This window comes from Balaenoptera acutorostrata, chromosome 13 (assembly GCF_949987535.1).
Source record: "Balaenoptera acutorostrata chromosome 13, mBalAcu1.1, whole genome shotgun sequence".
NCBI classification, from domain to species: domain Eukaryota; kingdom Metazoa; phylum Chordata; class Mammalia; order Artiodactyla; family Balaenopteridae; genus Balaenoptera; species Balaenoptera acutorostrata.
The window spans coordinates 68,753,134-68,774,858 of NC_080076.1; the positions used below are offsets into that span (position 1 = coordinate 68,753,134).

The 21,725-nt window shown below is 48.7% G+C and overlaps 1 protein-coding gene across 3 annotated transcripts in view; it reads left to right on the forward strand.

The window, feature by feature from the left end:
* The first annotated feature begins 1,496 nt into the window (after nt 1–1,496).
* Nucleotides 1,497–21,725, forward strand: part of SEZ6L (seizure related 6 homolog like) — a 202,281-nt gene continuing 182,052 nt past the window's right edge. For all 3 annotated transcript variants that reach the window (XM_057527399.1, XM_057527400.1, XM_057527401.1), the window contains exon 1: nt 1,497–1,788. In XM_057527399.1, coding sequence (XP_057383382.1) covers nt 1,695–1,788 — 94 coding nt within the window. In that variant the 5' untranslated portion in view covers nt 1,497–1,694. The remainder of the gene's footprint in view (nt 1,789–21,725) is intronic.

Sequence of the window (21,725 nt, forward strand, 5' to 3'; positions counted from 1 at the left end):
GTCAGTACTGAGTGGATGGTGATGAGCAAGACAGGCAAGGCCACACCTTACAGAGCCCCTCACCCAATCCAGCAAAGCAACGGGGATGCTTCGTCTTCCCCAAAGGAGAAATCAGCTCTTGGGCACCGTGTGCCTCAGCCTCCCTCTTTATCAAAACCGATTGGCTTTACTGCCAGGAATGGAAACTTCTTGCAGCCACTGATTGGGTTTTACTGGGGGCTCTCTACCCCCCAGAACCTGATGCAGATCTGGGCCTGTAGTGAGGACCCTGTAAAAGAACACTGAATGCATGAGTGACTGGGGAAGCTTTGGGTGTGGAGGGTCTTTCGGAAACCTGGACCAAAGTGCTCCCTCTCCCCTCCTGTCCTCCTCCACCCAGTATGCAACTCCCCCACCCATTCTTTATAGGGACTCCCAGCTCCTCCACTCTGCTAAAGACATATTCCTCCCCGCTGCTGCCTGCAACCTTCTCTCCATCTGCTCCTCTGCCTGCTCAGGCTGCAACGTGGGGATAGTGTGGCAAGGTGGAGTGGGGGGAGGGAGAAGGAGGGCTTTCTAAATTGGGGTGAGAGGCCTGGGAAGCTGGCTGGGCCTGCAAAAGTAGACCACACAGTGAGTCTTCAGGAGTGGGCGCAAGCTTGTCCCCCATCCAGCCACTGCCTGTCCCCAAGCATCTGCCTGTCTCCCCCCCATCACCTCTATTTGTGGAGAAAAGACAAGCTGCTGAGAATCAGGGCTCGGCAAGAGCAAAGCAAGAGAGTAGGCCTTGAACTCCAGCTCAGATGGGGGAAGGGAGTACAGCAGGGCTAAGGGACTGAGCTGAGAGGAAGCCTTGGCGAGCTCTGGTGCCCCGTTAACAATGGGAATGTGAGAAACGGTGCTCAGATCAGAACATGGATAAATTTTCAGATTGGGCTTCAGGGGTGTACAAAGCCCCCGGGTATTGGATGCACAATTTTGTGGCCATTTGTATCCTTCTAGGGAGATTGACAGCTCTCATCAGATCCACAGAGTTTGAGACTTTCTAGGTTATGGGGACTCAGTAAATGCGGAGGGCTGTCAGGGAAGAGGCTGGCTGGGGCCGAGAGAGCTGAAATTGGGATCTATCCGAAAGGCTGAGCAATGGAAAGCTCTAGGCTGCGCACAGGCTGAGGGCTGCGCTCGGTTTTGAGGCCTCCATCTGACCGTCCGGAAAATGGTCCGGACGCTCTCCAGCCTCGCCTCGCCGGCGCAGGGCTGCCGTGAGCATCCGCCAAGAGGAAACGCTCGGCCCACAGGACGCTAGGGGAATCAGCGTTAAACTTTGCAGGGCCGACGGGCCAGCGACCAGAGGAGGAGGCTGGCACCCCGGGCGCGGCCGGCCCCTCGCGCTCGCTGCCCGCCCGCCCCCTCCCTTCCTCCCCGCGCTGGCTCGGCACCGACTCGGCCCCAGTCCCCTCCCTCCTCCCGCTCGCGCCTCGCTCGTTCGCTCGCCGGCTCCTCCTCACTCGCCCGCCCGCGCCCGGCGCAGCTCGGCCAGAGCGTTCGCGGGGCTGAACGCGCGTCCGCCCGGGGGGCTCCGGCGGCTGCCCCCGGCCCGCGGCCCCCTCCCCGGCTCCCGCCTTCCCTTCCTCGCTCGCTGCCTCTCTCCTTTCCCGGCTCCCGCGCCGTCCGCCCGCCGCGCAGCCCGCGGCTCCGCGCCCCCCGCAGCCAAGATGCCCGCGGCCCGGCCGCCCGCCGCGGGACTCGGCGGGATCGCGCTGCTCCTCGCTCTGCTCCTGGGAAGCCCCGCGGCCGCTCGGGCAGAAGGTAAGCGCCCAGAGGGGCGGGGCGGGGGAAGGGGCAAAGTTGCCGCGAGTGCGGGGCGGCTGGGGGTCCTAGCCGACCCAGACGACTCGCTCCACGTCTGCCGGGATGTGGAGCGGGGGCGGCTGCCCAAATTTGGGACTAGGAACCGCGTCCCCTTGGCCCGGGCTGCTGGGAGTGTGGAGGCGGGGATGTGTCTGAAGGACTCGGGCGCTTTCCTGCCTCGGCCGCGGGCTCCCTTTCTGCCTTCCCGGCTGTGCGGCTGACTCCCCTGTGCAGCCCCAGAGAATCTCCTTGGAGCGGGGTCGCCTCCAGACCCCAGATTCCCGGAGCTCTCTGCAGCCGCACCCGGGGCCGGGTGCCAGGTAATTCTCTCCCTTTCGGGGAGAGGACGAGAAGCGGGGGCAGCTGACCCGCCGTGCCAGTGAGGACTAGACGCGAACAGTGCGTCTGGGGGCCGTCGCAGTGCCGCGTCCTCCCACGCTAGGACCCCTTGCTTCCTTTTGGTTCAGGCTGCCCCGAGGGACCGGGTCCCTGGACCGATCCCATCCAAGTGTCTGGAAGCCGAACTGGGGTGTGGCTTTCGCCTGGAGGCCGGTGGAGGGTGCTCCGGGTTCTCAGAACTTAGCGGGGGAGGGAGAGGAGATCTTAGGTCACAGGCGGGAACCTGAGCGGACTCCCCCCTTTTTTCTCCCTTCAACAGCCCGGTGTCTCTTAACACTACTCTGAATTGGGGGCGGCGCGGCGGGTTGCTAGTTTCACCCAGCACGTGCTAGCCGGTTGGGAAGAAGGCGGGGGGGGGGGTCCTTCTTCCCAGACCTGGAGCCGCACCCTCTCCTCCACCCCGCTGAGGTACCCCAGGGAAAATTGTGGCGGGTGGTTAGGTGGGTGGGGCTTTGAGATGGAAAGGGGAGTATGGCGCCGAACTCATCCAAAACTAACCCCGAGAGCTTCGAGGGTTTGATCAGGCCACTAAAGAGACGCAAGAGTGGTGGGAAGCGTTCGTAGACCTCGCCTTTTGAAAGGTCCAACTCCTGTTCCCAGTAACTCGCCCCTCACGTGGGAAAAAGCAGGCAGTGCAGGGTCTCCCCAGGCTGAAGACAATCCGGAGGGCGCACACTCTGTCCATCTGGGGCCCCGTGTTTGGCTTGGACCGTCTTGACCCCGAGCTAGGGGACAGGCTGTGTCCCTTCTCCCTGGGGAATTCTGGACCCCTGGCGCGCGCACCTGCTTTCAGCACCGAAGAACGCGGACAGCTCTCCGCTCGCGGGCACTGGCCCTGGGTCTCCTTCTCTTCAACTCTTCCCCACGGCCTGGAGTGCCCTCCTCAGCATAAATCAGGCATTTTATCCCCCACCCCTTTCTCTTTAAATGTGGAGCCCAGAGTACAGAGCAAAGGAAATAATTCATCACCTTTTGTTTAACAAAGCATATCGTTAAAGAACCCCCCTTTTATGAGGCAGTAATATTCACAATTTACACCAGGTCTGGACAATTTCTCTGGTAAAGATGGGAGAAGAGAATCGGTTTAAATAAATCGTTTCCACCACAGCATGCCCTTTCTTAATTAGCTGTCTTTTCCAACAATGGCTTGGTGGCCTTGAACAGAGTCCAGATCTCCCTCCCTCACTCCCCTTTTGAATCTGAAAGCTACCCAGTGGCTTGCTGGCTTTTCTAAAGTGATTCTACCTCTGAGGACAGCACTCTCCAATATACCACCCTCCAGGGAAAATGTCTTAATGGCACATATTGAATTGTCATCCAAGACAAGGATTTCATATCCTGCTTCCTCCCCTGGCTTCAAACACAAAATGTGTGTGTGTGTGTTAATTTTTAAGACATTTTACATTATTTTTTCCAACTGCTCGGCTCTGTAGCTAGCCAGCATATATTTTTAATTAACTTCAGGTCATTGCCAAATTAAAGTCAACCGGTGTACTACTTCAGAAGGTTCATTAATAACGGTGTGGTTCTGACTCCAAGACTGTGAGTCATAAGGAGGGAGTAAGGGTAGCCTATGAGCATTTGGAAACAATTGACCTTCCACAGTATATTCTGTTTTTTTTTTTTTTTTAAGATTTATTGATTGATTGATTGATTGATTGATTGCTATGTTGGGTCTTCGTTTCTGTGCTAGGGCTTTCTATAGTTGCGGCAAGTGGGGGCCACTCTTCATCGCGGTGCGCGGGCCTCTCACTATCGCGGCCTCTCTTGTTGCGGAGCACAGGCTCCAGACGCGCAGGCTCAGCAGTTGTGGCTCACGGGCCCAGTTGCTCCGCGGCATGTGGGATCTTCCCAGACCAGGGCTCGAACCCGTGTCCCCTGCATTAGCAGGCAGATTCTCAACCACTGCACCACCAGGGAAGCCCCTATATTCTGTTTTTAACGTGGAGCCCAACTTCCACTAATGTCAGATGGAGACCCATTCGTCTCATTCCGTGTTGGAAGCCGGTCCTTCTGTTTGTGGTGCAGTGAGGAGATTTGTAAATACAGTACTTGAAAGAGACTTGTTGCTAAATGCTTATGTAGGTCACGTGATTCTCTGGGCCATTTTGCTGTAAGGCATGAATAAGTATAAAGTATAACTTGTTTTTGAAGAGGCTTCTTATTGTCTAAGATATGCGCATGGGGTATAGCTGTAACTGTGTGCTAAGACTGCAGAGCCTGAGTGTAATTTCTTTTCTTTTTCCTTGAATTAATAAAGTAAATTCAATATTGCTTAATAAGACTCAAATTTGCGGCTTCCTCCAGTCTCTAATGTACACTGTTGTTAGATTCACTTAAAGACTATTTTCATGGTGGATCGGCATTTTTTTTTTTTTTTTTTGGGTCTGTGGAGTTTTAGCTGCCCTTGCTTGGGCCACCTTATCAAAGCCTGAGGGATTCTTGCGTTCACATGTCTCAGCTGGACATCAGGAAAATAATGTTATATTCCTTTCCTTCCTCTTCCCAGGCAAAAGGATGTTTCCTGATCAGAACGGTTTGTTTTCTAGTTTTGCTCACAAGTTCATTCCTGCTATTCAAAAAGCGATTCAAAAGGGCTCAATTTACTGGTCCTCACATTTGGTCCACATTCTGCAACATGCCATTGGCACAGACCTCCACTAGGGGCGCTCAAAGCTACGGTTGGTGATTGAGGGCAGAAGAGGTGAATTCTGACCTTTGGAACCACCAGGTGTGTGCAATGCCAAAGGTCAGTGGAATGGAGCTCTGTTTCTAAGAGAAAAATTACTTGATGGTGCTTGATATATGCAGTGAAAAAGAGGAAGGAAAGGTGAAAAGAGGGAGGGGGGATGCTCCAAGGAAGGCATCATTAGAATACAGAGTCCAACTGCCCTTTTCTTTAATACCAGTTTGTGGTTTCCTTCATGGAGCCAAATTGCAAAACACCAAAGAGGCCATGGCAAGGCTGTTCTGAGGAGTTTGACTCAGCTGGCCACTGGGATTAGATTTATAGGGTTCCAGAAAAGAAGTATGTGGTTTTGGAATCGGAGCGACCTGGGTCAGGCCGAGCTGCATTGTTTATGAATGTGTGACCTTTGTCAGGTCGATCTTCTCTGGGCCACCATTTCACTACCTGTGGCATGGGGATGGAGGTGGGGTGGGGATTATTGGTCCCAGCCTGGAAGGATGGTTGCAGTGATTACATAACACTTATACCTGTAAAGCACCTGGCATGTAATAGATGCTCAAGTAATGTTTTCTCCCTTTTCTTCCCTACTTTCCAAAGAGCAAATTGCCCCTCCCAGTAGGCACCTGGAAAGCAGATCCTTGAAGTTGGTGTTGGAAATGTTGGAATAAATATCTGGATAATTTAGGCCCAAGTAGAAGGGTTGGAGGTAGGGTAACGAGTAGCCCAGGTGAGAAATTTTTGTGACCTGGTGCAGACTCCCTTTCTTTTCAAACTCTCATACTCTATCTCTTTGAACCTCAATATTACCACCAGAAAGCAGAGTTCATTGTACCAGAGATATAGGATAGCAGGATAGTGGTTGGAAAGAAGACCTAAGAAGAGAGATTTCTGAAAAAAACAGTTATCCATTCATTCATTTAACATTTACTAAACACTTCCTATGCATGCAGCGGGCCCTGTATTGGGTGCTGGAGACACAGAATAATATGATGAGGTCCTTATCCCGGTAATGGCAGCCTAGCAAGAAAGACCTGCAGGTAAATCACCAGTGTCCACACCATGGGATACGTGTTGGGAGGGGGTGATTTTAATCAGAGTGCAGGGATCTCACAGGTGGGTGTGTTTAATTCTGGCCAGAGGTAGTCAGTGAAGGCTTCCCTGAGTTGATAGCATCTGAGCTGGCCCTAAAGGGATGTGACAGGTACCAGCAACCACGGGAGATTTCTTCGTTGGGGCAGTGATGATCCTGAAGAAGGCTTTACTTTAGGAACACATCATACACCTGTGGAATTGGGGAAACAGGAGCGAGTGGGCAGGGAAAGGAGGCAGTCACGCACGCACACACGTGAGAAGGATAGAAGGATCCTGGGACCTGCTCACCCTTTTGGCATTCCCCTGGATTGCATGGGCCGCTGAGGAGGTGAGAGCTGGAACAAAGGCCTGTGAGCCGCGGTGTTCACTGTTATCCACTAGAGGTTGTGATGACACCGATGGAATCCTCTCCGAAGACAGCCAAGCCCAGATGCTGAGTATAGACAGCAGTGCACAGCCCTGGGTAAACACTGCTTTACAGGATTTGCATATTTGTATAATCCTCTGGTTACTGTAGTTCCTCTGAAACCCTTTGGTGGTGGTGGAGGGTGGGGCGTGGGAAGAGAGCAGGGCTGCTTTCAGGGGAGGGTAAAAGGGTGATGCACTGGGCTGAGGTCAGTGGACCCATGTGACGTAATTTACTAGACCGTGGCTGGGACTGTGTCAGTGATGAAAACAGCATTTATTGAGTGTTGATTTCATTCCAAGCCTCGTGATGAGTGGTTTATATAGATTTGGTCAGAGCATCCTCACAACAGCCCCATGAGGTAGATGCTGTTATTTTCCTAATTTTATGGTCGGGGAAATCGAGGCACAGAGAGGTTAAGCAATGCGTTGAAAGTCACAAAGCCAAGAAGTGGTTTCAGTCTGGCATCAAACCCAGGCCTGAGCCAGAATCCTTTAGAACCATGCCCCACTACTGCCTCTTACTTGCAGCGTTCTCCAAGCTCATGTGCAGATTCTGCAGACCCCTAGGTGGGGGGGGGGCAATAAATACTTGTCAAGTGTGTGTTGGATGTGTCTCCTGTGCCTACACAGTTCCTGGCACTTTGTAAGCACTCAAGTGAAACTGGTCAAATTGAAGTGAGTCGTAAAGTGAAGTAGGCTACAATTAAAGTGTAGGCAATTAATTCATAATAATTATATCTAACGAGTACTTGATATATATTCAGCCCTTACATGGGTTATTTTAATCTCCACCATTTCTCTCCATTGTGTGGATGAGGAAACCATGGCTTAGAGGGGCTGTTATCTGTTCAGAAAGCTCACAGTTGTTAGCCAGGAGGTTGCAGAGGTAGGATTTGAATCCAGGTAGCCTAGCTGCTTCGTTTGTGAGCTTGACTGCTGGGCATAGCGCCTTCCAAGCTGGGTCCTGCTGTGTTTCCAAATGAAATGTGTACAAAGCATGCTTTCACCGTTAGTGTGCAGCTAGGCGGGGTGGGTCCAAACCCCAGCTCACCCAACTCCAAAGACTGACAGGACAGAAACCAAAATCAACTAGGATTTTCCTGAGAGCTCTTAATAGCTCTCAAAAAAAAAAAAAAAAAAAGGCATAGGGGTTATTCTTCCCAGGCAGGGAAAGGAGACTTCATGAAAGAAGGTGGGAGATACAGCTGGTTCATTGGTTGGTTTTGAAGCTGTGGCTGTTTGTAATTTCTCATGTTCCCAGGCCACTCAACCATTCATGGAGAACTCACAGTGTAGCTTGGTTTCTGTAAGCCCCTGAGTTCAGGACCTAAGCTCAACCATCTCCTAGCCACGAGCCTCAATTTTGCCATCTGTAAAATGGATCACAGTAACCACTACCCCATACACAAAGCTGTCCTCACAGGGCTGGGATGAGACACAGGAGTCAGGATGCTTTATGCATGCCAGGAGTTCAAGCTTCAGGGAGGTGGGTGCTGGCACAGAAAGCTGAAGACCCCAAACACCCCCCATGTGTTTCTTCCTGGGCTTGTTATGAGAGAATTACAAACTATAACATGCTCTTTGCCATTGAGCGTGGGCTACTCTGTGCCTCAGGACCGTCCATGTGCTTACTCTGTATTCACTCATCTGATCCTCACCCAACCCTATCAGATGATGTCACTAACTACATGTTACTGATGAGGAAGCTGAGTCTTAGAAACACACAGGTGTCATGGCAATGAAGGACGGAGTTGCTTAAGGTGTCATGGGCAAGCAATGATGGAGTCAGGATTCAAACCCAAGACTGGTTGACTCCAAAGCCCAGGTTTGTTCTAGATGCTAGAGTATGAGCATATAGGTATCACATAGCAATGGCTAAATGAAGAGCTGATGCAAATCCAGAAATCAAGGCGGTTTGACTGGCCTCCAGGAGGGGAGATGTTGTCTCACCCAGTGGCAGATGCCAGGTATCTCACAGCAGATCACAAAGAGGAGAAAGAGTTCACACCCACCCTGATGGCTCTGGGTGAAGCATCTCTCTTGTCTTACTCATGCTGTTCCTTCATCCTGGACTGTCATCCTAGGAGGTTGAAGGAGTTCAGAGAGGACCAGATTAAATTCCCAGATAGCTGATTTAGCATCATGATTTTGAGCTATTTGCTTTAGCGTTCTGTACCTATTCTGGCCTGATATATAAAATGCGAGGGTCGTGTCTCCCTTGAAAGACTGTCAAGAATGTATGTAGGTATGTGTAGCCCATAGCAAGCACTCAATAAAAAGTTGCCATTATTGCTAGTATTGTTCACCTGGTGAACTTCTATTCATCCTTCAAAACCTAGTCCCTAATTGTCTTTTTCTATAAGACCTTCCCTTGCCTCTCTCCTCCTTACACCAGTTATGAATGATCTTCTGTCTCCCCGCTCAACGCGTTCTATTCCCCTATTATGCGTAACTCACGCACTGATGAGTTACCCGTTTACATGCCTCCCTCCCACTAGACAATGAACTTTCCAAACACCTCAGCTGAATCATACGCATCCATAGCTCTCTTAGCCTGTATCTAACCCAGTGTAAGTGCATTTACTCTGTTAAATGACCTTTCATCTTAATCTTAGCGGTGAGGTGGTAGAGTCCTGAGATCGGAGTTTCATTCCCGACTCCTCCTACATCTGTGTGGTCTTAGGCAGCGGGTATGAGCCTTGGTTCCTCATCTGAAAAATGAGACTAATAATAGTGTCCTACCTCATAGGATTGCCATGAGGAAAATCAATGAGATAATAGATGTGAACTCACTGAAGAATTCTACAAATAGGAAAAGAAGAAAGGAAAATTAGAAGATGAGGGAGGAGAGAAATTTTGTAAAGAGAAAAAACCCACCTTTGTGCAGACACATGGCCACAAGATGGACCATTCACTGAGTGCTTGCTGAGGGCATCTTTCTTTCCAAGGGGAATATTGGTTGCAATTATTTACCCTGTGGCTTAGCTCATTTAATATTAGGAACTTTCTGGATACCACACTGGTTGTTGTAGACTCTGCTTTCTCTTGGCTCCCTGGCAGCTGCAAAGACAACAAATGCCCAGCTGAAAACTGGGAAAGAATAGCAAAGTGAATGAAAACCCAGGCTCTAGAGTCAGAACAACCTGAGTGTAACTCTGTTGCTTTTCATTAGATGTGTGACCTTAGACAAGCTGCTTTGTCACTCTGAGCCAGCACTGGGCCTCATTTGGGGGTAATGGTCTATTCTCTGCCCACTTCCCAGGGATCATGGGATGGAGGAGGGCTTGGTATAGAGATGCTCTGCAAAAAAAATAAACAAGCTACCCTTCCTGGGGTCTGTAATATTCATCAGTTCATAGCAGTTCTTCAGGCTCCCCACCTGCCTCAACCCTCCCCCTGATATTTTCATTTTATTGAGGAAAGAGACCCAAAGATGAGAAGGGACTGACTTACTCAAAATCCCACTGCAAGTGAGTGGCAGAGCCAGGACTGGAACCTCTGACTGTGTCTTCTCGCTCCCACTCTAAAGTGACTCCCCCTCTTTAAGAGCCATAGTATCCCAGCTGTCCTCAAGCGTATGTTCTGAGACCCAAGGAGACGTGGCAATGAAAGCCTTAAGGGCATCTGTCCCCATTAAACCAGTGGCATCCCTTACCCACATTGGATATTTACATTACGTGGCCACGGCGGAGTGGCTGCATAAAAGGAGCTTCAGCAGAAGCTGAAATCAAGCTCTAGCTCCCTCCTCTGCTGACTTGGCACCTGAATCTTCGAGGCATCAGTGGACCAGCTTGCACCTGGGAATGGTGCCATCCGAGCAGATGGCTCGAGTCAAGCACGCAAGAGTAAGCCAAGGAGGCTCAGAGAGGTGCAGGTCCCAGGGCGGGTGCCCCTCCTGGGCTTCCTTGCCCTCACCATGGGTTGTAGAGAGTGGCTGATTGAGAAACCCAGCGTGGGGTGTGGGGTATAGAGAGCCAGGGAGGGGTCACAGGAGGCATAGATGATGTGGTCAGGGCCAGCTTTGGGCAAGTAGGACACCAAGGATGATCCAGGGGCTGGAGGTGAGGGCAAGGTGGGTGGATACAGTCTAATATATGGGGTCTGGAGCTTGGGACAAGTCGTAGAAGGAAGAAGGGTGGGTTTGATCCATTGGGTGACAGTTTCCTTGTCTGGTCTCACCCATTCCCAGCTTGGGGGTAGGCACGTGCCAAAGCTTAGCTCATAAATCAGTGAGTTCAGGATGCTGAAACGAAACATTGACCCAAGATCAAGAGCCCCACTGGGCAAGGCAGTGTAGTGTATTAAAGAGCACAGACTCTAGAATCAGAGATATCCATTCCAGCCTGTGTGATCTTAGACAAGTCACTTCTCTCTGAGATGATGGTGATGATTTGTTGCTGCAGCTGTTGTCGCTCTGAGCTGATTCTCAAATTCCCAAATCCGTGCTGGCTCCCAAGGGAGGAACCACGATTTCTTTGAGCTGTACAGAGCAAAGACTTGCTCAGGATAGCTCGAGAATAAGAAGGCTTGCTCAAAGGATACCTCAGATATTGGACCAAGGCTGTTCCAGGGCCTGGCTCCTCTCTGCATTTCTCTTTTCACGGCATCTGCTTCTCGCTGTGCATCTGTTGCCTCTGACTCCCTCTCCACTGCCTGTGCCCCCTCCTGCTCACTCACTGTGCGTCTCCCTCATCACCTCCACTGACACGCGGGCCATCGTGGCTTCACAGTGGTGCCATCCGAGCAGATGGCTCGAGTCAAGCACGCAAGAATAAGCCAGGGAAGCTCAGAGAGGTGCAGGTCCCAGGGCGGGTGCCCCTCCTGGGCTTCCGTGCTCTCACCATGGGTTGTAGAGAGTGGCTGATTGAGAAACCCAGCGAGGGGCGTGGGGTGTAGAGAGCCGTGGCGGGGGGGTTGCAGGAGGCATAGATGATGTGGTCAGGGCCAGCTTTGGGCAGAGAGGACACCAGGGATGATCCAGGGGCTGGAGGTGAGGGCAAGGTGGGAGGGTACAGCGGCTCATACCCACCCTTCTTCCAGCTCAAACTCTGTAGGTGTGCCGCCTTCTGTGGAAAGCACTAGTCACATGTGGCTATTTAATTTTAGATTTGAATTCATTAAATCAAATTAGAATTTGAGTGCCTCAGTCCCACTAGCCACATTTCAAGTACTCAGTAGCCCTGTGTGGCCAGCGGCTGCCATATTGGACAGCATGGAGAAAGAAGGTTTCCATCTTGACAGAAAGCTCTACTGGATGGTACTGCTCTAGACCATGGCAGTCCAGACAGACCTCCTAACACTCAGCCTCTTCATGTTTCCTGGTTCAGGTTCCTAAGAGGAATATGGCTTGTCCTGCTCAGGCGGAAGGTTGGCTCTTTGTGTTTGATCCAATCATGTGCGGCTGGGGTGATAAGCATGCATGGGGCATGACATGGGGCCGTTCAGGTCTATACTTTGGGTTGAGTAATCACCGCTAATGACATTTCACACACTTGCTCCGCTGCCCTCGATAGTTGCTTCCTCAACCCTTCTAACTGCGAGGATGTGGCCCTGGAACTCATTTTCCAGTACATCCATATTCATCAAGCTGTGGCCTCACTGATCAACACATCTGAGGGAGCTGGAAAGAATCACAATGTGTTGTAAGTGTCTGTTGATTGGGTTGACTCTTATTATCTCTCTATGCTCAGCCGTTTTGTTGAGTGGATGAGTGAGAGGAGGGAAGGAAGGAAAGGAGGAAGGGAGGGAGAAAGGAAGGAAGAGAGAAAGAGAGAAAGAGAGAAAGGAGAGAAAGAAAGGCATTCTTTGGCCATGAATGGCTCAAATTTGGGGGGCATAGGAAAAAGCATATGTAGGAAATATACAATCTTTACATCATTTGGGTAAACTTAGGAAAAAACAATTTAGGGCGGAAGTTGATGAGAGGGGTCCTGTTAAACTGATGTATTTAGGCATTTCAAGGTGATCCATCATCTCTGAAAATCAAGCTAGGGTAGAAAGTGAAGAGAAACTTCAAGATAGGGTCCCAGGAGCCCTCCCCATCCTTGTGAAAGGTTCTTCCGGAATGACAACAATGTCTTTAGAAGCAATGATGGAGGCCAGTGGGAAAACAGGATGTGCTTTTTCAAACATGTTGTTCTATGGGTGGTTTTAGTAACACGGCTATTATATAAGGTTGTGATTTCTCCAAAGCTTTAACATTATGGAAATGGGGAGGAGGTGTTTAAAAGAACGTACTCAGAGTGAACTTTCTGAGAATGGTGAACTCAGCCCTGGGTTAGGACTGAGACAGGCCTGAATGTGGATCCCAGCTCCGCCATTTATGTGCTGTGTGATGCTGGAGGAAGTCCTCTCATCAGCCCAGCTCCCTGGTTTCCATTTGCAAAACGAGAAAGAATACTTCCTCAGCCTCCCTCCACAGGGTAGCTTGTGAGAATGCAATGCGTATGGTCACTTCCCTGCACAACTGCAGGAGGCGCTATTCATACTGTAGTGTATGTGAAAGGCTCCCCTGAAGTTAAGCAGTGCACAACCTATGCAACTGTACGTGGCAGCCCTGAATGTGGAAGGGCACCACTAAACTATAAAGCGATTTGCACAGGGAGAGGGCCAGTGCTTCTCCCACTTCTCATTCCCTAAAGCCTGCTGATCAGGCCTGCACCTCTGTGCCCCTCTTTAGAGCAGGTTTATTGAGTTGTAAAGCTAACTGGGGGCCTACCACCTTGGAAATGAATGCAAAATATGTAGAATCAGGCCTCATTTTCCAGGGCTTTGGAAGGGAAATTTGCCTAATTTATGGCATAAATAAAAAATGATGTGCTGGGGCTAATTTGCATACTGTTACTTGCATTGGCATTAGAAACAACATTTTCTTGTGGTTGTTTTTAAAGGAAGCCTCAGACCTCTCTTGTTAATTCAGTTGTGTAAGTTTAGGCAAGTTATTTAACCTCTCTAGGTCTCAGTTTCCTCAGCTGTGAAGTGAGCATGACAGATGGACCCATATCATAGGCTTGTAGTGAGGAGCCATGAGTTAATCCTATAAAACTTGTAGAACAGTGGTTGGTACCCATAGTAGGAGCTCAATAAGCATAGGAACATATATAATGTAACATATATCATCATCACCCTCCTCATTAATTAAACATGTATCTAGACCTACCGTTGATGTCACAGAAAAGTCAGAAGGATGCATTATCAGTGTGTACCCACGTGGAGTGATTTCGAGTTCAGGACCTAGACTTGTGCTAGGACATAGCAGGTGTCTGGTTATGGGATGCACGATCAATGGATTATCATTATCATTAATCACTTCCCCACAGATGCAAGCATTGGAAAGCCTTTCTCCCCTTCAGGACAATGAGGTCCTCCAAGGCAGGGAATAGATCACATTTCTTTCTCAGTCCCCACCTCTCAACAGTCCATCTCCAGAAAACAGAAGCTCAATAAATGTACAGTGGTTGGTTGAATGACTGCTGAAGTGTAATCATTCTTTTTTTTTTTTTTTTCTTTTTTAAATTAAACTTTTAATTTTAAGATAATTGTGGATTCACAAGCACTTAGAAGAAATAATACAAAGAGAGCCCATGCATCCCTTACCCAGTGATCCCAAAGATGACATTTGTCAAAACTGTAGTACAGTATCTCACAGCAAGATATTGACATTGATACAATCAAGATATGGAACAGGTCTATCACCACAAGGGTCTCCCAGTTTACACACCCACTTTCCTCCCTGTCCCTACACCTAATCATTCTTAATTAGTGCTCAGGAAATGCTTAATATCAGCATGCCTGCTAAGGCATGCTTGTCTTCTTCCCAGACTAAGAACTCCTCAAGCCTGTGTCACCAACATCTGGCTCAGAGCATGACACGTCGTGCAGTCAGCAGGTGCTCATTGGGTGTAGGGCAGTGGCCGAGAGCTCAGAGTTCAGGGGCACAGAGACCGGAGTCTGAAACCCAGCTTCATCACTTACTAGCTGCATAACCTTGGCAGGTTGTTTGTGCCTTGTGGAAAAAGCATGGGCAGGGAAAATAACTGTACCTTTTTCATCTATTTGAAATAAAGAAAGAATTGTTCATCAAGAGCTAGCACGGTGCCTGACACAAATTAGGTACTCGATATAGATACAGCTATGAATAAATGAATGAATGACCTTTCCCAAGAGTCTCGATAGAGGAAGAGGGACTTGGTGTATAAATTACCTTACCAGTGGGGACAGAATTCACAATTGCATGAACCCCACAGGTAAAACAGTCTGTGGGAATTCACAGAGGTGTATTGACTTTACAGCACCCAAATCTAAACTATGCTTCCCGATTTAAGGTATTTTATTATCTTATTTAATAAAATTGAGGTTCTAAGCAGAATGCAGGAATCTGGGTGGGTGAAGCCATCACTCCCTGGCCAGTTTTTTATGAGCAAGTTTCATCTCACATCAGCCACAAAAGCCCAGACAAGGAACAACTTGGGTGTGGCCGGGTCCTCTGTGAGGACCCTTGCCGTCGGGGGGCTTCCAGAGGGCAAAGTCTGGGTCTTATCTGTTTGTCTCTCCACTATGCCCCTGCCCTGTTTCCAAAGAAAGTAGGCCTCTGGAAAGGCTGAGAAGGAAACAAGCTCCTGTAATGCCCTAGAATCCCTGCTATGGCTTCATTTGTAGGATTTTGCTTAATTATTAGCAGAACTTCAAAGGTGACTGTTAACAGCCATTTAGTTATAGATTAGGAAGCTGACTGAGGCTCAGATGGCTAAATGGTGGTGGATTAGGATTCATTGATTCGTTCATTCAAGACCACTTTCTCATCCTTCAAGACCTTCTACTCTGTATCAGGTACTTGGCACGGGCTAGAGATAGATGAATAAAACATATCCTTGTCCTGAAAGAACTTAACAGCTAACCATTCTCTTTTGTTTTGTTTTGAATTAATTTATTTTATTATTTATTTTTGGCTGCGTTGGGTCTTTGTTGTTGTGTGCGGGCTTTCTCTTGCTGCAGAGCACGGGCTCTAGGCGCCCGGGCTTCCGGAGTTATGGCTCGCGGGCTCTGGAGCACAGGCTCAGTAGTTGTGGCGCACAGGCTTAGTTGCTCTGCGGCATGTGGGATGTTCCCGGACCAGGGCTCGAGCCCGTGTCCCCTGCATTGGCAGGCGGATTCTTAACCACTGCGCCACCAGGGAAGTCCCAACAGCTAATCATTCTTCAAACTCAAGTATGAGTCAAAAATGCAAGTTTTTTCTTCTCTCCTCTATCCTCTCTCGTGTTGCCCTCATGATTTCCAGGCAAGCGGGCAGCTCTCTCCAAGGGATCAGGGCTGGGAACCGCCAATTCCCAGAGCACTGCCTGCGGTCCTGGCTAATATCTACACAAAGCAAACTGGCTTGGTCTCACCCACCCTCATTTCTAGAAGAAAAAAAAAAAATTAGTAGATGCTCTTTCATGGGCCACATAAGTGTGCCACTTGAAGAAAACCTTCAAGAACCATTCTGGACTTCATAGACACAGACAAGAGAGCTCCATCAGGGCCTGCTGAGAGCAATGTCACTGATTTCACTTATGGCAACTATGTTGGTGCTGCATTCTATTAGGCATGTGGGAAAATACACCCTGAATTGCAGAGAATTATATAGATGTACCTGAGTGTGTGTATATACGTAAATTATGTACCCACTATGTCCATAAAGCATAAACTTGGACAATCAGTTAATGAGGTTTGGCCACAAACAAATTACCTCTTTCAGGTCCTGGAGTAGTTTTATTCTAAGTAGTAATAAAAATAGTCATTTACTTGTGTGCATGTGGCAAAGGGTACCCCTTTATTGTATTAGATGGTCACAAACAACTTTGAGAGGCTAGTGATATTGAAACTGAGTCCTGGGCTTCCCTGGTGGCACAGTGGTTAAGAATCCGCCTGCCAATGCAGTGGGCACAGGTTTGAGCCCTGGTCCGGGAAGATCCCACATGCCGTGGAGCAATTAAGCCCGTGCGCCACAACTACTGAGTCTGTGCTCTAGAGCCCGCGAACCACAACTACTGAGCCCGTGTGCCACAACTACTGAAGCCCGTGCTCCTAGAGCCCGTGCTCCACAACAAGAGGAGACACCTCAGTGAGAAGCCTGCGCACCTCAACAAAGAGTAGCCCCCGCTCGCCGCAACTAGAGAAAGCCCGCGCACAGCAACAAAGACCCAACGCAGCCAAAAACAAATAAATAAAATAAATAAATTTATAAAAAAAAGAAAGTGAGTCCTATTTTTCAGATGAGGAATGGTTTCTTGGCTTCGCTTTTTCTGACATTGACATTTTGGAAGAGGACTGGCCCATTGTTTTGTAGAATGACCCTCAATTTGGGCATATACACTCTTTTTTTTTTTTTTTTTTGGCAGCGCCACGCAGCATGCGGGATCTCAGCTCCCTGATCAGGGATCGAACCCGCGAGTCTTAACCACTGGACCACTGGACCGCCAGGAAAGTCCCAGCATACACACTTTGAATTCTTACAACCTGGTACCATGCTCTCCATATTGGTTCGTAACTTGCTTTTCTATTTCTTGGGCCTCTTTTCTGTGACTGGAACAAGGCCCAGAATTAACCCAAGTCAGGCTGTCTTCGCTGGTTCCCTCCCCAGTCTCCGATACCGTGTGCCCACTTCTGGAGTCCTTTCCCCAATGCGTCCCCTCCCCCTCCCTCTCCCTGTGCTGGCCCCAAGGCCCCAGGCTGGCACCCCTGCTGTAGTAATAAGCCTGTACTAGTCTCAGTTTTTATTTAGGCATCTGTCTTTCCCAGGAGGGTGCTGGAAATTCACTGATTCCACCACAAACAGCAAATATTTAATGAGTGTCTACTGTGTAGGCTCTGCTCCAGGCCCTGGAACAAAAACCAGTGCCAGCCCTCAAAGAACTTACTCTCAGTGATTTTTCATTTATTCACTGATTCAGCACATTCATTCATTCATTCATTGATCCATCAAATATCCATCAAATATCCATCCATGTGCTGGGTGGGCTGCATCCCCCGCAGCCATCACTCGTTATTTGCATAATGGGGTAAAAGTGATGGCCCAGCCCTGCAACAGGAGAGAAAGGGTTCAGCTTGTCAGTGTGTGATAATAAACAAGATAAAGAGTTTCCAAAGAACTTCAGATATTCTCCCGGGGCGCTGTGTACATGAAGAGGTTAAAAAGAGAGCTGGGGACCCTGAGAGTAGTTATAACCTCTGCAGAGCATGAGCTGAGTATGTGAGGGCAGCCCTCACACTACCCACGGGGGCTTAGCCAGAGCCAGGCACCTTGGTTTAACCTAACTCCTTGGCATGGACTAGCAGAAAGACCACCCAACCAGGGGTCAGGCATCTGCATTCTGGAGCTGTGTGTGTGTGTGGAGATGTGCTGTGTGACCTTGGGCCCATCGCTGTCCCTCTCTGGGCCTCAGTTTCTCCATCTTAAATTTAGCGGCCTGGGCTGAATCAGTAGTTTTCAAAGTGGACTTAAGAGGGAGTTAAAATCCCTTGGGGAGACTTTAAAGACACGAATACTTGGGCTACACCTCTGCCTACTGCCTCGGAAGCTCCACCCACTGTACCTGGAGATTTCTGATGCATCGATAAAGTGTGCCTGGATTATTTGACCCCTAAACCATGACCTTTTATGATTCCTTTGTTCATGATAATTATGCTTACCATTTATATGCCAGACACATGCTACTCCCTTTACTCCCATTTAAGCCCCCATCATGGTCCAGCGGGTTAGAGACTATTATGCCCATTTGACCGCAGTCACCACTGGGGCTTGGAGAGGGTCAGGGATTTGCTCAAGGTCGCACAGCTCTAGAAAGACCCAGAGCTGGGATTTCTATTTGAGTCTGAGGGACTTTAAAAGAATCCGCTGCCTCTCTGTGGTATATGGGTGCGGTGGGAGTCTACTCTGTGTTCCCTCCCCAGGGGCAGTCCTGGTCTCCCAGCTCTTCTCTTCCTGGAAATCTAGTTAATTCCCTTAATGAGCCAAATAAATGTGCCCCGTGAAGCATGGGATCGATCACACCCAGCCTCCTGTGCACCGGCCCAGGTTTGCCGTGCACAGGGCCCGCCTCCCTGACTTGAATTATCCCTGCCATCAGCCCTCTCCCCCACTTTTGCTCTTGCAGGGGCCAGGCTGAGCCAGGGGTGTGTTAGCAGCCAGGATCCAGCTCTGGCCTTGGCCAGGGTAAGTTGCCAGAGTTTGGGGCATTTGGAGAACTAACGGAAAGCCGTTGTGGTCAGAGTGTTGAGAACTGAGAAGAAAGCGGGCATGATGACATTAAGAGGTGGTGGAGCCAGATCCCGTAGGGCAGGGAGGGCTGCCGGGAGGCACTGGGAGTTTGTTCTCTTGTGCTTAGAAGCCATTGTGAGCCGGAGAGTGGCCTGATCTGGTTTGGAAAGCTGTTGATGAAGTGGAGGAGGGTTATTTAGGAAGCCCTTGCAGGTAGGACTTGAAGGAATTTATCCCACCCCCTCACGCCCCCACCACGAGACAGGCCCACCTGTTCCCTGCCTCTCACGTAAGGTCTGGAACCATCTGAATTCCATTCAGCCCAGCCCACCCCTCCTGGCACAATCTCTCCAAGCACAATGGAAGCGAGGCTGATGCTCTGAGTCTGCTCAAAAGTCCACGGGTTCCCAGCCCTTGACCCTTCAGCAGTGTTTCAAACCTCCAACCAATCCACACACTTGCCTCCTCAAACCTGGTCAGGTGCTTTGAAAGGCTTTCTTTGTACTCCCTGCAGTGGCTAGAACACAGAAAAAGCAGCAGAGAGCAGAGGAAAAGAATATAAATTTGGACAAATGATGATTAAATGCCCCCCCTCCCCTCCTCCCAGTCCCTGATCAGACTGTCCAAAAAAGATCTTATATGTATTATCACTGGCTCTCGGTTTCATGGAGGCCTGACATTGCAGGGTAAATTAAATGACGTAATATAGCTTAACTATAAAAATGTGCTTGGGGCAGAATTTAGACATACCAGGGCTTTTCCAGCAAAAGACATTTTTATAAATGCGCGAGCACCTGAACAAATTAGGAGGCTCTGTCATTTTGATTTAAAGCCAGGGGACTGGGGCTGATCCCTAAAGAGGAGAAACAATTATTCAGGTGAGAAAAGATTTTAAAATCCTGGTTCTTGTCACTTATCCGCCTTGGACTCAAAAGCGTCATGTAGAGAAGAGGGTTGACTCGTGTGAGAGCCGGGGCCCTTTCGTGCCTGCATTCACCCATAAATCCTGTATGACTTCCACATGCTGTCTCTTCTGGGGAGCCATCCCCACCCCTTGAAACTGGGTTAGGAACATCTCACTGGAGCACTGACACTCACTTTGTTTCAGTTAGCTATTGCTGCATAACAAACCACCCCCCAATCTTAGTGGCTGAAAGTAGCAACCATCTATTATCTCAAATGATTCAGTGGTTTAACAGGGCTCAGCTTGGAGATTCTTCTGGTCCATGTACTGTTGGACAGAGCCATGGTCATCAGGCAGCTTGACTGGTCTGGAAGGTCTAAGGGGCTCATCTATATGTTGGGCAACTTGAGCTTCTTATCACCAGAGCACCTTAGTTTTTCCCTCACGTGGCCTCTCCATGTGGCTTGGGCTTCTCCCAGCATGGCAGCTGGATTCTAAGCAGGAGTGTTCCAAGAGCAAAGGCAAAAGCTAAAGATCTTGCAAGGGCTGGCTTTAGAAGTTGCACATTGCTTTCTGTTGGTCAAAACAAGTCACAAGGCCAGCTCAGGTTCAAGGGGAGGGGAAACAAACCTCATTCTTGATGGCAGACTCTTGGCCACCATCTTTAATCTACCTCTCGTACTCATTCATGATATAGAATTTATTGTGCAATTACCATGTGCTTGGGAACTGCTATACTAGGTGCTCACCTCTCTATACTCAGTTTATGTCTGTATCTCCTCATGCCAAGGGACCCTTGTTAAATTCATTTCAGGTACAAAGGAGGTGCTATTGGTTCAGGTTCAATAGAGGCCACAATTCTGGGTGTTCATTTCAAGTGTGGTCACTCTTAATCCAGGAGGTTATCGTGAAATATTGCAGGAACCTAAGGACTAATATTATATTTTTTTATAGTAGCAGCAGCAATAATAATAGCAGTAGTCATAATGATGATTAATTGTACCAAGTATTAACAATAGTATAATTCCTACTGCTCTAGAAGTAATAACTGTACCTTACACTTAAGCAGCATTTGGCCACTTAAAAGGCATTTTTATTTCTGTTATCTTACTACTCTGTCCAGCAACCTTGAGAAATACCCCAGGAGGACTCCTGTTATAATCCATAGTTTATATATGAGGAAACTGAGCCTGAGAAGGGATGAAAAACTTACCATTGGCCAATGATAATGGATATAATTTATCAGTGACCTACTATATGCTGGGCACTTTATACCAACCATTTAATTTCCTTCTTGTAGCAATGGTGTGTGGTAGATACTATTATTGACTATTATTGCCATCATTTGACATGAGGAAACTGAGGTTCAGAGAGGCAAACTCCTTTACCTGTCAGTTTCATGGCTGGGATTTGCTTCTAGATCAGTCTAACTCATGAGTCAGTGACTCCACAGTGCTACACTGAGTGCCTCCCAGATTGCCATTTTCTAAATTACTTTAAGCTGAGAAGATAGATGACATTCATGTAAAAATCGTGTGCAAAATCAGAGTGAGGGATTCTTCTATGGATAACTTCCGCCAGCTTTAGTGCCCACCCTTTGCAACGCTTTTTACTGTAAGCTTTCATTTTTCACTCGTTCTTAGTTCTTAGCAGCTTCCACTTAGCTGAGGCTACCAGGAAGTAAAGTTCCAGAAAAGTGAGTTGTCATATGTATGAAATTACTTGAGGTCATTCAGTCCAATTCACCCAGGATTAAGTCACTTTGAAGTTATAAACTAAGCACTTAATGGGAGCAAACATATATTTTTTTCAGCATCTATGATAAAACCCATCAACTGGTATTTTCGGAAGACAGAGTATACAGCAAATATTAAAGGCAGGATGTTGCAAGATTAGGCATGCTGTCTTGAAATCAGGCCACCTGGGTTCAAGTTGCATCTCTGACACTTAGCAGCTCTACAATCTCAGGCAAGTTATTGAATGTCTCCATGCCTCAGTTTCCTCATCTTTAAAAGAGATTTATAAGAGTACCTATTTCACAGGGTGGTAGAGAGGATTAAGTAGGCTAATATATGTGTATACCATATAGTCAGGCTTGGTTTATGTGCTCACCTTTGAACCAATCACTGGAGCTGGAGTGATATAGGACCTGATTGGCCAGGCCT